This window comes from Catharus ustulatus, chromosome 1 (assembly GCF_009819885.2).
Source record: "Catharus ustulatus isolate bCatUst1 chromosome 1, bCatUst1.pri.v2, whole genome shotgun sequence".
In the NCBI taxonomy this organism is placed as follows: Eukaryota; Metazoa; Chordata; class Aves; order Passeriformes; family Turdidae; genus Catharus; species Catharus ustulatus.
In genome coordinates, this window is record NC_046221.1 from 72571318 (window position 1) to 72586228 (window position 14911).

Consider the following 14911-nt stretch of genomic DNA (forward strand, 5'->3'; position numbering starts at 1 on the left):
ACCCCACGTTCAGGTCAGATGCTTTAGATTGCGTTCAGCAGAATTAAAACAACAACAGTGAAAACCCCAAACTAGAATCCCCCCTCCTTTCCAGCCCCCATCACCTCTGGGGAGAATCCAGGAAAACCAACACATTTAGAACCATTAACTCTTAAAATAGCTGAATTTCCTCCAGTAGAAAAAACGCAAATTATTACACTCATGAGTTCAGGATATTTATATATTATATGAATCGATGAATAAACAGGTCATATCACTATAACCATCATCCCTCTGAAGGCAAGTGCTCGAATCAGAAAAAAAAAATGCCATAAACGTTTTTCCCAAAACGTTCCTGGAATTTATTTACTTGCCAGGACATTTAAGCTGCCGGGTTTGATTTTTTCTTTTTTCTTTTTTTTAATAAATATTTAAAATAAGGAAAAAGAAGACTGTTTTTCATTGAACGATAATGTAAAAGCACTGATAATATCGTCCGTAGCAGAAGAGAATTGTTTAAACAATGTCGGTGCTTGCAAGATTGCGCAGTATAAATACATTCCCAGGGCAGTTTTGATGCGAGTTTCCAGTGGAACTCTATTTTTTGTATGCGTTCTCTACGTGCATTTCCCCCGGTCCGATTGTGAGAAGGCTAAAGCCGTAAGCTGGCGGAGGACACGTCGCCTTGCCAGCCCCGCGGCCCCGGGCCGGGCATGCCCGGCTGCCCGAGGCGTGGGACGGGGCGCGGGCAGTGGGACGGATCCCGCACACACCTCGCCCCTGCCAGCGAGGAGCTGCTCGCCGTTTTCCCCAAGCGAGGAGTTATGAAAGTGCTGGCGGCCAGCGCTTCTAGATTCGCCTCTAAAGGATGGGATGGATTTAAAACAAAATAACGAATTGCAGAAAAATTACGACTTTCTACCGACGCCATTTCCCACCCCCCAAGGGCTCCGCCGGGGGGGTGGGATGGTGATGGAGCGCGGAATGCACCGGTGCGAGCTCATTAGCAAAGCAAAGGTTGCAATTAGCGTCTGCTGCTGAGAAGCGACCTCTCCTCCGCCCGCCTCTCCTTAGCCCCCATCACCAAATAATTGCAAAGTATCTGTTGATGTTTTTCTTCCACCCGTCAAAACGTTGGAGCCCTGCCTGCTCCAGGGCTCCGTCCTGGTTTTGTTGTGTCTGGAGACAATGCTCCGCCAGCGAACCATCAGAGGTGAAGGGGGGTCAGAAGGGGAGGCAGGAGCGCGGCCCTACGAGCCGAAGGGGGCCTCCCCTTGCCGCCCACCCTGCAAACCTGCCACCCACAGCCGGGAGGGGCGGCGACCCCCGCCCGGTGCCCCTCTCCCTGCGCTGCTCCGGGGCAGCCCCGAGCACGCCTTCCCGGTCGGGAGAGTAGCGGGAAGAGGATGTGACCCTCATGTCCGCCCGGGGGGGATGTGGCTGCTTTATGTGCAAGGCGTCGGGGGGAGGTGGTGGTGGCGGCAGCTTCCATTCTCCCAATTCACACCTAAATTTTATTTTTCTAAATACCCTTTCAGCACTCGATGCGTCTCCGAGAGCGACCAGAGCCGGCCGCAGACCCTCTTCCCACCACCACCCTAAGCCGTGTTCGTGCCCGAGGAGCGGGGCTGCGCTGCCTTCAGCCCCCGATTGCTTTTACCCTTCAGGCTCGCGCTCCAAGCTTCGAGGTGTATTTTTAGATGGCGCTGGCGGTTTTGCTCTGCGACCCCGAGGAAAGCCCCGTCACTTTGTCTCGCCGGCCTTCCGCAGCGGGGCCGGGGAGGAGGGCGGCAGGCGGGCAGGCTGTGTCGCCGGGGGGCCCTGGGGCAGTGCCGACCCCCGGCCCGGCCCGCTGGTAGAACTGGCAAGGGCTTGTGCTGCCGTGGGGCCACCCCACCTCAGGCCGCCGCCGTGCTCCTTGCTGTCTGCAAGCCCACGAGTGGCCCCTGAAAGGCCTCAAGAGACGGGGGGAAAAAAAATAAGAAGGGGCTGTAGTGGTACTTTTACCATTGTCAAGACAGGTTCTGGGGGAGGGCAGCTGCCCGCATGGCGGAGGCGAGGGGCTGAGTTATGGCTGAGAGACGTGGGGCGGCGGCGGCGGCGCTGACAGGCGGCGGGCGCGGGGGAGCGAGCCCGGCCGTCGCTGCTCGTAATTCCTGGCGCTGCCGGGCAGGGAGCCGCAGGCAGAGCCAGGCCGGCCTTCCCCAGTGGGCCCCGGCCCTCTGCAGCCCGCTGGGCAGGAGCTGCACCTTGTCTCCTCTCCCTGCCCACCCGAGTCCCCTCTTCTGACGGGGCGCGCTCCCGGGCAGCCCCTACCACCCAGCGCTGCCATTGCTATCCCGTTTCTTCTCCCCGTACCAGCGGCGCGGGGAGAACTTTCCGCTTCCCAGGACGCAGTGGAACAGGCTGCCCGGGCGGGGATTCCCGGCAGGGTCCCGGGCCCGTATTCCCAGCCCCGGGCAGTGCAGTGTCAATAGGCTGGCCCTGGCCACCAGCCGGCCTTTCCCGCCAGTGGCACAGCGGTGCCGGGAAAGGTTTAACCCACCTTGTCATTTGCTTTGCTCGGTGCTGCTGAGGGTGGAAGCTTTCGAAAGATGCGAGGGACTGAGGGCCTGCTCGGTTATTTACTGCTGGAACTGCTCTTTTCCATTAACGAAGCTGCAATGTCCCCATATGAGAACACAGACCCGCAAGAGGCGAGATGTATAAGAACCCGCACGCTTGACGTGCACACGAAACTGATGTAGGCAGCACAAGTCTGTAACTGGGGTATCAGCTTTTGCATATACCGTACATACCATATCATCTCTGCAGTTAGAAGCTTGTTAGTGGTTTGTTTAGTTTTGTTTATAAGTTATTATTTATTTCGTTTTAAAGATGTGATCATGTGGTCAAAGAGCAGGACTTCAGGAGTAATTAAGAATCAGGCAGGAAGGGGGAATCGAAAAGCAGATCTGACCTTTGCCGAGTGGTAAAAAGCAGCCGGGCACTGTGCATTTTGTCCTGTCAGTACCTTTTTTTTTTTTTTGTCTCTACAAAGGCAGCAGAAAGCCACCAAGCACCAGGCCACCGCGAGGGACCGCTTGGTCTAGAATCAGTTTTTGCTTTCCCATTCTTTCCCCAGTTTGTTCCCCAATGTAGACGGAGAAACCAGAGAATGAAAGTGCTTTCTCTGGAGTATGCTACAGTGAGAGGTGCCAAAGAAAAAACCCTGAAGTCGAAGCTCCCAGCCCTCGGCAGAGATGTGTAAACTAATATTCAGATGTACCAGCAAGCCTGCCAGTGAATCGCTGTAAGCGAAAAAATAATTCGCAGCGATACAAAAATGCCTTGTCATAAAAGCGATGGGATACTTTTAACAATCATGATTCCGTTCGCCACCAAAGACTCGCCATCCGCAGCCTGTGGCCGCCCGGCCCCAGGAGCCACGGGAGCCCCGCTGGGCCGTGGCGGGGCGTGCGGGGGTAGCCGCAGAGCACGGCCGCAGCCCTCCGGACGCACACGCACGCGTGGGTGCCCAGGCACGGCGGCGAGCGCGTCCTGCAGGGGATGTGTAGCAGATCCACGCGGTGTGAACGCTGCGGGAGAGCGCAGCTAATGCGAGGACATGCACCCGCGGGAAGGGGGCTTAGTGTTATTTTACTCTTAAAAAAATCCAAACCAAAACAAAAAAAAGTGCAGCCGTGGAGTCGTACTTGTTCGAGGAGAAAAACACCCACGGAGGCTCTTTTTATAAATATACCCACGGGAGGTGAGTGGCAATGTGTGCCTGATGCCGTGGAGCGGTCCAGGCCTCCGAACTGAATGTCCGGGACCTGCTCGGCATTGCTCTGTGCTGGAGGGCGCCGCGGAAACTGCGTGCGGGCTGGAGAGCCTCACACGCGTGGGGAGATGCCCGGAGGGAGCGCAACATGGTCATCCTTCTGTCTCCGCACTCCCACTCCTCTCCGCCTTACGAGGGCTCGTACTCTGTGCACCTGTAGGAAGGGTCTCAAGCAGCGGCGGGGCTCCCGCGTTTCCCTTTCCCCATTCGCGCTTTCGAAGGAACAGCCCCAAAGGAAGCGGCTGCTCCGATGCCCGGGTGCGCTCCACTCCGCGCCGCGCATTTCCCACGGCACCTCCGGCAAATGTCGCCTTTGGGGACCGCGCACGGAGCATCCTCCCGGCTCCCCCTAGGCTGCTGTCGAGCTCCCTCCCGTCACCTGCATCTCTTCCATCATGGGACTGCTCCCGGGCATAGCTGCCCCCCCATCCCGCGATTGGCCCCCTCTTAACATGAAGGGTCCCTCCCGTACGAAGTCAAAAAGCAGGAGATGCACTTCTAGAAAGTGTATCTCCTGTGTGTCTCCCTCCTGTGCATCTTGGTCTTTGCTCACTTCCAGGTATAAAGTTAAAATGATGGGAGTAATTGGTGGGTGGAAGATCCTAAACCAACGGGAAATGTATGGGCTTGACGACCTCTGGATAACCCAGGCACCTTGGCACAAAAAGCAAAAAAATATTTACTCACCTTGAAGTTTCTATTTTTTTAAAGCTTTTTTATTTATTTTGTTTTTATTTCTTAAGTCATCTTGTGAAATGGTTCACGCTCCTGTCTGAGGTTTAATTATAGTAAGCAGGAAGAGGGTGGAAGGGGAATGGGTTGATTCTTTGGGGAGGGAGTCAAAAACCAAATCTCCCCGGATTGAGAAGGTGCTGGACAAAAAGGCTTTCTGTGACTCATGCACACTCTGAAATGAAGATCTGAAAAACATATACAAGCCTCAGCCTGACTGGCTTGAAAGCGATTCCAGCAATTAGGAATTAATTCAGCATGGTCAAAAGGCGATTTCACTGCAAGTTATATCAAGTTATCCAAACTTTTACAGAGTTCAGGTGCTGGAAATGGGCTGCTGGGATGGAGGTAAGGCGGCAGGAAAGAGAAACAAGGAGTGTTCAAGGAAGGCAGAAAGGGGAAGCTGTGGAGCAAGGTCAGGAGGCATGGTGAGCCCATGTTTGCACCAAAGGTCTGCTGATGTGGAGAGGGGAGGAGTGGGGAGCAGGGAATGCTTTGTTTCTCAAATAGGATTAAGTACTAAAAATGTGCTGGAGATCCTAGAGAATAGAAAGATGAGTCTCAATTAAAAATGAAATCAATGGATTTGCTGGCTAATCAATTTCTCAGGTACAGTATGATCCTTCCCCAGTTAATGGCAGAAAGACAGATTTAGCCCAGGCAGTGCTGACTCTGGGCTGATGTGTGGGGAAAGAGGCACTGGGAGGATGTAGAGGGTGGAGGCAGGAATAAAGTTGGTCTTTTACACACAGGCAGGCCAACAATAAAACCATCACAGGGAGGGGCAGCTGCCCACCCTGGTGGCTCATGGCAGTGCTGGCCATGGGCTGCATCTGTGGCATGGGTCCTGTGATGCCTGCTGGGCCCAGCCAGGGCTCAGGCATTGGGATTGTTCCTCATGAGCTCCACGTCAGCATCCACCATCTCCCTCACCAGCTCCTGCAGGAAGGAGAGAGACAGATGAGGGCCCCAGCGCAGGGACAAATGGGCAGCATGTCAGGAATGCCCCAGAGCATGACAAGCCCCACCCGGCCCCCTGCAGTGGAAGAAGGAGAGGATGGGGCTTTGTTGGGCCGTGCCCACAGCAGCCCTGGCCCAGGCCCTGTGTGCACTGGGGTGCTCATCACTGCCACAGTGTCTGCTTTCTTCAGAGCAAGGATCCATGCAGAGGCACTGAAAATGGGGTGTCTCAGGGTGCCCAGGTCACCCCACACAGAGGTGTCCCCCTCCTTTCCCCTCCCTGTGAATTGTTTTTAGAGGACATGAACACCCAGCAGGTACAGAGCACGCCAGGAAGGACACTCACATCAAACGTGACTCTCGGTTTCCAGTTCAGCTTTTGCCTGGCTTTGGTGCAGTCTCCTTGCAGAAAATCCTGTGGAAAAGAAGAGAGAGGCAGTGCAAGGACTGTTACCTTCCCCACCCTGATGGCCTCCCCATTGCTCCTGCTTCCTTGTGAGCTGAGCATGGACTGCACCCCACCACTGGACTCTTCCAAGGATGAACTATTTTTCTTGAAGATGCCATTTTAGTGGAAGCTCATATGCCTATTAAATCACCAGGAGGCAGCATCCTTTCACCGGGCTATTTCAGATGGAAAGAGTTATTCTTTGTTTGTGTGTACGCAGAGGGCTTGAACTCCAGCCTTACAGCCATATAACGGTGAACATTTTATAAGAAGTTATTGTATGTCTTAGTCATGCTAGTGAATGAATTGATTCAAATTCTTCCCCCTCTGCATTTGTTTAAATAATGTAAATCACAGAGCAAACATGACAACTAGTTTCTTTCAAATAAAAACATGATCACAGACAAATGATGCTGAAAGACTCTTATGGATAGGGGTAATATGCAACACCTATAACATCCAGCTTTTGAATGCATACATATTTTTTTTCCTAGAATATTTTGAGTATCCACATGCAAATAAAAGTCCAAATATCTCATAAATGAAAAAAAAAATGCCTTGAAACTATTACTGAAACCAAGACTTTGGTCATGTTTACCTTGCTATTGAAGTATCCTTGAAAGCGCTACCACACCAAAAGAATCCCACAACCAGTCATCAAGAATAATGTAACAAAATTAAACAAAGACAAAAGCTCCTTAATTGTATTTACAATTGAATGCAAAACCTGATTGTATCTTTCTTTAAAATTGGAAGAAAGTGTTTAAACAGTTAACTTTTCCAAATGTATGTGTTGATTGAATAAAATGTATAATCACTTCTCACAAGCTGTGTGTCTTTGTAGCAATAAATACTAACACTATATCTGTCTAGGTTTAAAGAAACTCAAACCCAGCTTGATTACAGAACAACAAAGCTAAGGCTGAATTATCCTCTCGCATTTGACTTTACGGTGGTAGCACAGCAGGCTTTCCAGAAAAATGCAAGGACTGCTTTCTCTCTCCCTCTTCCACCTTCTGACCAGCGGTGGAGCTAAGGAGCATTTTGTGAGTGTAGATTTTTTAAACTTGTAATGCTGCATGCCACATTTTTCAGATGCTCTCTGCTGATCATATGTGGTTCAGGTCATGTTAACTTCCAAAATCACCTCATCCTGTAGGAAATTCCTCTTCATAATTGTGCACAAGAAAGCTGGACAGCTTGCTTCCAAGAGCAGAGGAAATCCACCAAAGGAAATATGGCACTGAAGAAGGGGATGTGTGGAATAAGTCTCTGCTGAGACTTATTCCAGGCAGCAGTTTCACTACCTCAGTCTTTAGGCTAAAAAACATTTCATCCTGCCTTCAGAAGAGAGTAAACAGATGGATCAGAACAAAATGATATGAAAATATAAAAAACACCATGATTTCCTTAAATTAGACTAAATGATTTCCTACTGCAGCCCTATAATGGGCTTTTTGAAACTGCAGCAGACATTTGAGGCCAAGTCATGCAAAACTGCATCAACTTGAGGGATCCCCTGGAGGGTCGTGTGAATATGGATTGCAAAATCTGGTTTGAAATGGGAAAGACGCCCACTACCTTTGATAAAATTTAGATCAGACTCTAATGTGCTCATGTAGGTTTGTCTTTTATCTAGAGTTTAATTTACATACACGTATATATACGTGTGCCTAGAAACTAGGAAATCCTTCATAAAATAATAATTTCAGTATAAAAACAACTGCCTTTTATTCAGCCCTAATACAAGCCATTAGCGAGAAGTGAAGCTCTTTAATATCACCTAGTTTTAAGTCATAAGAGCTGTATCATAAAACTTAGATTTTCATTTTTATAAATACTGTGTAAATAAAACTTTTACATCCACAATCTGTGTATCAAAAACATACCTTGAAACTAAGCCTTATGTAAGATATTGGCTTCCCATAAAAAAAAAAAATCTGCTAGGAAGCACAAAATGAATTGCCATGGCCTGCTGTACGTAGCTGCATTCTGCCTTTGAACAGCTTGGGAGCAGTCTTCTAACTGTCTTGGACAAATGCTTTTTCTTAAAACAGATTATCTGAAAAAAAACCTAATTCCAGCCCTTTATTCAAAAACATAAGCACTCATCTGCTGAGTAGGCCAAAATAAGGTTGGGGGTAGGCTGCAAATCAGTAAAAGGGAAGTATTTGCAGTGCTGGATTATACACAGAGATCACACAAATAACTAGTGTGTTTAGGCATCTAGCTATAAAAACCCTCATATTTTTCCTTTACCTTTGACAACAATACAGTAAAAGTATTAGGGTATAATCTGCGAGAAAAAAAGAAAAAGGGGAAAATAATGGAAGATTTAATATATATGGTAATACAAATTCCCCAGCTGACTTGGGTTAAAAGATTTTAAGTGCCTCTCCTGAAGAAATGTGTCCTTTTGAGAAACACAACTTTGTTAATTTACTTGAAAACAGCATTGCAGACAAAATATCTCCTAGGCACTTTTAAAAAGGTTCATTTACTGAAGATACTAGGTACAGAGGCCAAATGAAACCATAATATTAACACCATATTGCACCTAAACTCAAGGTTTGATTGTACTCTTATTAGCCAAAGTTTCAACACTGAATGGAAATCATGACTGGAACAAAGCTAGTCCTGATTAAAGGATTGTATTGCAGTCATGTTTCCTGTATTTTTCTACAAGTAGCTCATAATATTAAAACAATAAGGTAATTACAATAAAATAAGAATATAAAAAAAAAGCTTCTCTTGGAACAGAATGGCTGCTTGTTTATATTGTTCAAGTCTTTCACTGAAACCAGCGATGCATCTGTCAGGCTTCCAAAAGGAAAAAAAATCCACAAACAATCCCACCATCCAAAAAAACCCCACAACCCTTTAGTATATTCATCATTAAAGTGTATTGATTTTTCAATACCAGGGCATCACTTTCTGGAACTACAACCAGATCAGAAAGCGGAGAAAGAGATCAGATTCCACTGGAGAAAACATGGATTTTAATTTTTTTTTGGGGGGGGGGTAGCAGGGTGGAAGAGTGGGGAGGTGGTTTGGTGAAATGGGGGGTGATTCTTGAAAAACAGCTCCTGCTGAATATAAACTGTCCCATATCCCTGTTCCTCATGGAAAAGCACCTGATGAAATGACACCACTTCATGTTTTCTATTCCTGCAGGATTACTTTTTCTGTGCCATTGTGCTTTACACACTGACAGGAAAAGAAAGCCCTTAGACTCCCTGAAAACTCTCAGGCTTTAGATACTGAGCTAAGAGTCTATAACACTGATTAAGGCTTTCTGTTGTTTTTGCAGCACTCAGATCATGAGCATAAAATCAAGTCTTTGCTTTTAGTTATCCATTTTGTAAGGAGCAAGTCCTTTTTTTCCATGCAAGCAGTTAATATAAGTGACTAGTAATGACAAGTTTTAATGACACTCTGCGTCAGAAACAATATCCAGGTAAATATTTAAAGGGAAGGAGATGGAAAAGACAGCAGTCAAATTCTCTGTTGCCGTTTAATATTAGCATGTAAATTCTCCTACGGCTTTATATGCAGCTCACTGTCATATGACTGCCTCTCAGAGAACAGAATGAGCTCCTATGTAGTGAATTTTTCTGTTTCACATTTTCTGCAATTGATGCTGTGTAACTGTGTAGAAAATACCCCATTATTACTAAATTTGCTTTTCTGATTATTCAATTTTGTTGTCCAAATGTACACACACAAATGCATATAGATAAGCAGCGAGAAATTTGTTATACAATGTGGTAAGGCATTTTAAAACTTGATTTTTAAACCATGAGACAAAAATGCAAAATATTTTAATGTAAATATCACATTTCCCGAGCTCGTGTTCTGAGTGTCGTTGCGGCTCCTATTTTGTCTTGTGCAGTGATTGATCTGGTTTCACTGTGCATCATATCACTGTCTCATTCAATTAATTTTAACTTCAAATTTAAAGCCTCAAGACAACATAAGAAAAAGGAGATAGTGTGGCCTGAAAGAAGGCCAAGGCTTCCTTTATCACTACAACTCGGTTGATTCCCTTTCAAATGTGCCTTTACTGAAGCCAGCACACAGTGCCAGCTTTTGCTTTCCCTTTCACTAGAATAAAACTGAGATCAAGTCCTCAGTAAAACACCTGTGATGGAATTGTGCCCAGCTCTGCTTGCTGAAGCACAGACAAGGGTTTACCTCTAAAAATAAACAAACTTGATCTAAGCACACAACAGTATAACTACATCTGAAAAGAAGCCAGGGTTACGTTCACAATCAGCACCACTGCTTGGAAGATGATTTGTTACCTCAGGGCTCCCATAAGCAAAGAGCACTGACCCAGCTTGGTGGAGGCTCTGGCTCGAGTGTTTAGTCTTGCACTTTTTCACTCAAGATGTGTTTTCAAAAAGGATTTCAAGAACATAGGGGCTAAAGTTTCCTGCAAACTCCACTAGTGTTTTATTTTCCTTATTCTTAAAACCACCACCTCTTAGTTTTAACATATCCAATTAAAAAAAAAATCAACAAAACAAAACAAATAAAAAACAAACAAAAAACCCAAAACAAAACCAAAACCAAACATAGACTGCAGGTTTGTGTTTTCATCATTACCATAGAATTCTAGAATGGTCTGGGTTGGAAGGCACCCTTAAGTTCATACAGTCCAACCCTTCCGCACTGAGTAGGGATATCTTCAACTAGATCAGTTACTCAGAGCCCCATCCAACTGGCCTTGAAGATTTCCAGGGATGGGGCTTCTTCCACCTCTCTGGGCAATCTGCTTCAGATGCTTCAGTGTTTCACCACTCTCATCATAAAAAGTTTCTGCCTTATATTTTTTCTCAATCTGCCCCCTTTAAGTTCAAAAATATTACCCTATTACCCTTTGTCCTATCACAACAGGGCCTACTAAAAATTTATATCACAGTGATGTATATACTAACATTTATCTTATGAAATAATCTCCCTTTTGTGTGCTTCTTGAAGCATTTTACATAGCATTTTACATAGCATTTTTAAAGAGGGTTCAAGTAGTAAATCTCAGTAGTAACACCAGCCTCACAGTATGTACATGCATCTGCTGCAGCTTATTGCTTGAAGAACAGCCCCGTTGAATTGTTGCAAACATCAGGAAACTGCATGCATGGCTCACTAGGCAGTTCTTTCACCATCAACCTTATCCCCCATTCCCTAGTGTTCCACTGCACTTGCCACCAAGCCCAGGGACGTCGTGTCTTAACCCACATGCAACGCTGGAAAACAGCTACTGTGACTTCTTCTGAGCACTCTGTTAAGAAAAGTAGAAATACCTCACTAAACCAGAGCTGTAGAGCCTGTAAACATGAGCCTTACTGGTGCAAAATTCAACACACAGCTCAGCTGAGCTTGGATCAAACCCCAGAAGGAGTCACAGTAACGAGCACTGTGCACTCCTCTGTGTGTTCCTCTGGAGATCCACAGGACAGAGAACACTGGCTTGGCTTCTTTGCAAAGGACAGTATTTGTTATAATATCTATAGTAACAGGGATGAAAACTTTGTATAATTATAAAACAAGAGACTCCTATCTCCATAGTAAATGTGAGGAGACTGAAGATAAAATATATAGAAGAGCGAAGCCCAAGTCTAACAAGAACCACAGTAAACATCTCCAGGAATTTAAGATGAGCCAAGATGTGTTGTCGCTCAGTTTTCATTTTTTCTTTCCTCTGTTCTTAGAAAAGCAAAGTTGTGGAGCAGTTGGGGTACCAAGGGAATAGAAGAATGCCAGTGAATTTGGTTCCTGATCTAAATTTGTTTTAATGCAGCATGAACAGACTGCTTTCCACTCTTGGGTCAGCAGTCTTTTGCAGAAAGGCAGTATTGTTCGCAAAGAACCACAGGAAAAGGCAAAAGGCAAAAGCAACCAATAGGCTGAAACTCACACATAACTAAATGCCATTGAAAATAAGAGGCATAATGTTTTTTTTCCCCTAGCATGTTTTCCTATGCAAATCCCCTCCCTATTCAGAAAGTTTAATCTTTACTAAAACCATGTTGAGGAGGAAGGGAAGAGGAAAGAATGACTTGAGGAAAGGACCGATTCTGCGCGGCGCTGAGCCCCTGACTATCCGGTGGACCTTGGCAGGCTGTGAGTGCTGGGCATCTTCAGGGTAAGGTCTTATCTCGGGACCCCCCTGTACTCCAGCAATAAGGTATCAACACAAACCACACAGTCAATAAAACCTGAGCACGACCTTCTCTTTTCCGCCAGGAACCAGGGGCGTTAGAACAGCGGCTTTATCTTATCACTTTGATAATCTTTAATTTGACCAGCTTCCAAAGGGTTAAGGCAAATGAACTCGGAACAGCAATAAACATTAGGGCGATAATAACAGTAATGGAGCTCCTCTCCCTCCTCCTCCTCGTCTTCCCCTCCCTCCCCTGCGCCTTTTCCACTTCGCTGCTGCCTATCAGCCCCAACCTTAGGCGAAGCCAGACCTCTCTCTCAATGACAGCGGGTGATAAGAGACTCGGAGAAAACAGCAAGCTGTCTGGTCTGCTCAGGAAGTCGGGGACGGGCGGTATTGTCCATCAGCGGGGCCACGCGGCGGCCGGAGCCGGGAACAATGCTCCGCTTGGGGAAATGGGCCCGCTCAGCGCCGGGCCTGGAGCCCCACCGCCGGGGCTGAGATAAAGCCCCCGGGCAGGGGGAGCTGGCCCCGGGCAGGGGGAGCTGCCCTGGGCAGGGGGAGCTGGCACCGGGCAGGGGGAGCTGGCTCTGGGCATGGGGAGCTGGCCTTGGGCAGGAGGTGCTGGCCCCGGGCAGGGGGAGCTGGCCCCGGGCAGGGGAAGCTGGCCCCGGGCAGGGGGAGCTGGCCCCAGGTGCCTCGGGCCCCGAATCCCGGAGCTGGAGGCGGTGTCCCCGCTCTGGAGGCCGGGGAGGAGAGACCTCGGCCCCGGGGCAAGCACTGGCGGAGCTGCAGGCACAAGAGCCCCTCGCAGGGCTGAGCATTACTCAGATCTGTCCATCTGCCAAGCGAAGCCTGAGAAAACATCTTGGCCAGTGCCGTCCCTCGAGCCAGATAAAATTCCTCCCGAATTACAGCCCGATATCCCCGAAGCCAGTGCTGAATTTCACTCACTTTGGATCCGGAGCCGTCCCGCACAGGTCTATGCCAAGGCATCCCGCTGCAAGTGGGACACGGCAGCTTCTCAGGCTGCCATGCATGGGGCAGTCCCAGAAGTGTTGCCCCCGCTGCAGGGAAAGCCCTGCTGCAGCAAACAGCAGAATTCCTGCAGCTGGCTGCAGGGTGCTTCCCTCCCTTCTAGTTTGCCCTGAGGCCCAATTCTGCACGCCTGGGAAGAGCTGGAAATTCTTCCTCAGTCTGGATGTAAGTGCAATTGTAACCTCAGCTCATGGTCCTGCAAAGTGCCAAAGAGGCACAAGATCATTTCTCGTTCACAGGAATCATTCTCCTAAATAAGCAGTGAACTTCTGGAGGAGAGGAAGAAAATCAAACCCACTCCATTGGCCATATACAGACCATAATTAAGTTCAGGTAATAGGGCTGGACACAATCCCAGAATCAGAGAAAGGTTTGGCTTGAAAGGGATAGTAAAGATCATCTAATTCCAACTCCCCTTCCATTAGACCAGGTTGCTCCGAGCCCCATCCAGCCTGGCCTTGAACACTTCCAGGGATGGTGCATCCACAGCTTCTCTGAGCAACCTATTCCAGTGCCTCATCACCCTCAGAGTATATAATTTCTTCCTAATACCTAGTCTGAACTCTCTTAAATTTTAAAGCAATCATCCCTTTTTCTCTCACTACTTGGCTTTCCTATAAAGTCCCTCTCCAGCTCTCTTGTAGGTCCCTGTAGGTACTGGAAAGCTGCTCTATTTCCATTTTCTTTTCTCTAGGCTGAGCAACCTCAAGTCTCTCAGCCTGTCTTCATAGGAGGTGTTCTCAAGCCCTCTGACCATCTTTCCACCCTCCTCCGGCCTTGCTCCAGCAGAAACTCTTCCTTTCTTATATGTTTTACCGGGCCATCCAAACATGCACATCACAGCTAAAATCTTTAGCTCTAAAATGTTTGCTAAAATGCAAACTAATAATTATCAAAGTAAGATTTTCCTACTCTTACAACAAAATAGAAATGCTCTTTGCAAATGCTGGGTACAGGTGGTACCACTCCCACTGACTTCCACTGCCCTGTCTGTAGCCTGGCTGCTGATGTGTGAGCTAACCATTCCATGTTTCAAACTAACCTGGCCATTAAGAGGTGTCTGAATAACGTGGATTTTACATGACATGGGTTAGAACCATTTGTGAATTTTCCTTTTACAGCAGAGGTTTGGAGGAGGTTGTATAAGAGCATAGCTCTTCAGGCTCCCTGGACAAATGCGTCACCTGCACATCACGAAAAGCCAAGACCCCGTGAGAAATGAACCTCTTTCATACAGATGGAGATCAGCTGTAGTATAGAAAAAGAACAGGTTTCTTATCTTTTCACTGGTATCTACCTTCAAGTCCTGCTTTTGTTCACTAATCAATGTGTTTTCTTGGTTTACCTCTTCTCCCCTCTGACAACTATTTTGATGGGGAGTAAGATAATAATGTCCTCATCATATGTAGTTTTATTGTTGCATTATGTATATTTAGGTGAGGGCACAATACCTTTAAAATTTTTACATGTAATTCTCACCATGGTTTTTTTTAATCCGCTCTGATTAGTTTTCTCATCACTCCCTACTCTTCACATTTGCTGCAAAGATCAGGAAATCACTTTGTGAGGTTGTTTGATTTCAGCTGGGTGTATTGTGCAGAAATGAATGTCTTCTTCAGCTGTCTGACATATCAAGATGAATAGGAAAACTGATAACCCCAGCAATCCATGCTACAATCCTACTTAATTTCTTCTCTTCTTCCACTAGAAAATACTTCATTTATAGCAACTTATATTGGAAATGTAAACAAATTTAGTTATCATC

At 47.1% G+C, this 14911-nt stretch overlaps 1 protein-coding gene across 1 annotated transcript in view; it reads right to left on the reverse strand.

Moving 5' to 3' along the window:
* Positions 1–4490: 4490 nt before the first annotated feature.
* GMDS (GDP-mannose 4,6-dehydratase) overlaps positions 4491–14911 on the reverse strand; it is a 409594-nt gene continuing 399173 nt past the window's right edge. Inside the window, exons 10-11 of the mRNA XM_033073709.2 lie at positions 5841–5909; positions 4491–5473 (exon numbers count right to left, since the gene is read on the reverse strand). Coding sequence (XP_032929600.1) covers positions 5411–5473; positions 5841–5909 — 132 coding nt within the window. The 3' untranslated portion in view covers positions 4491–5410. The remainder of the gene's footprint in view (positions 5474–5840; positions 5910–14911) is intronic.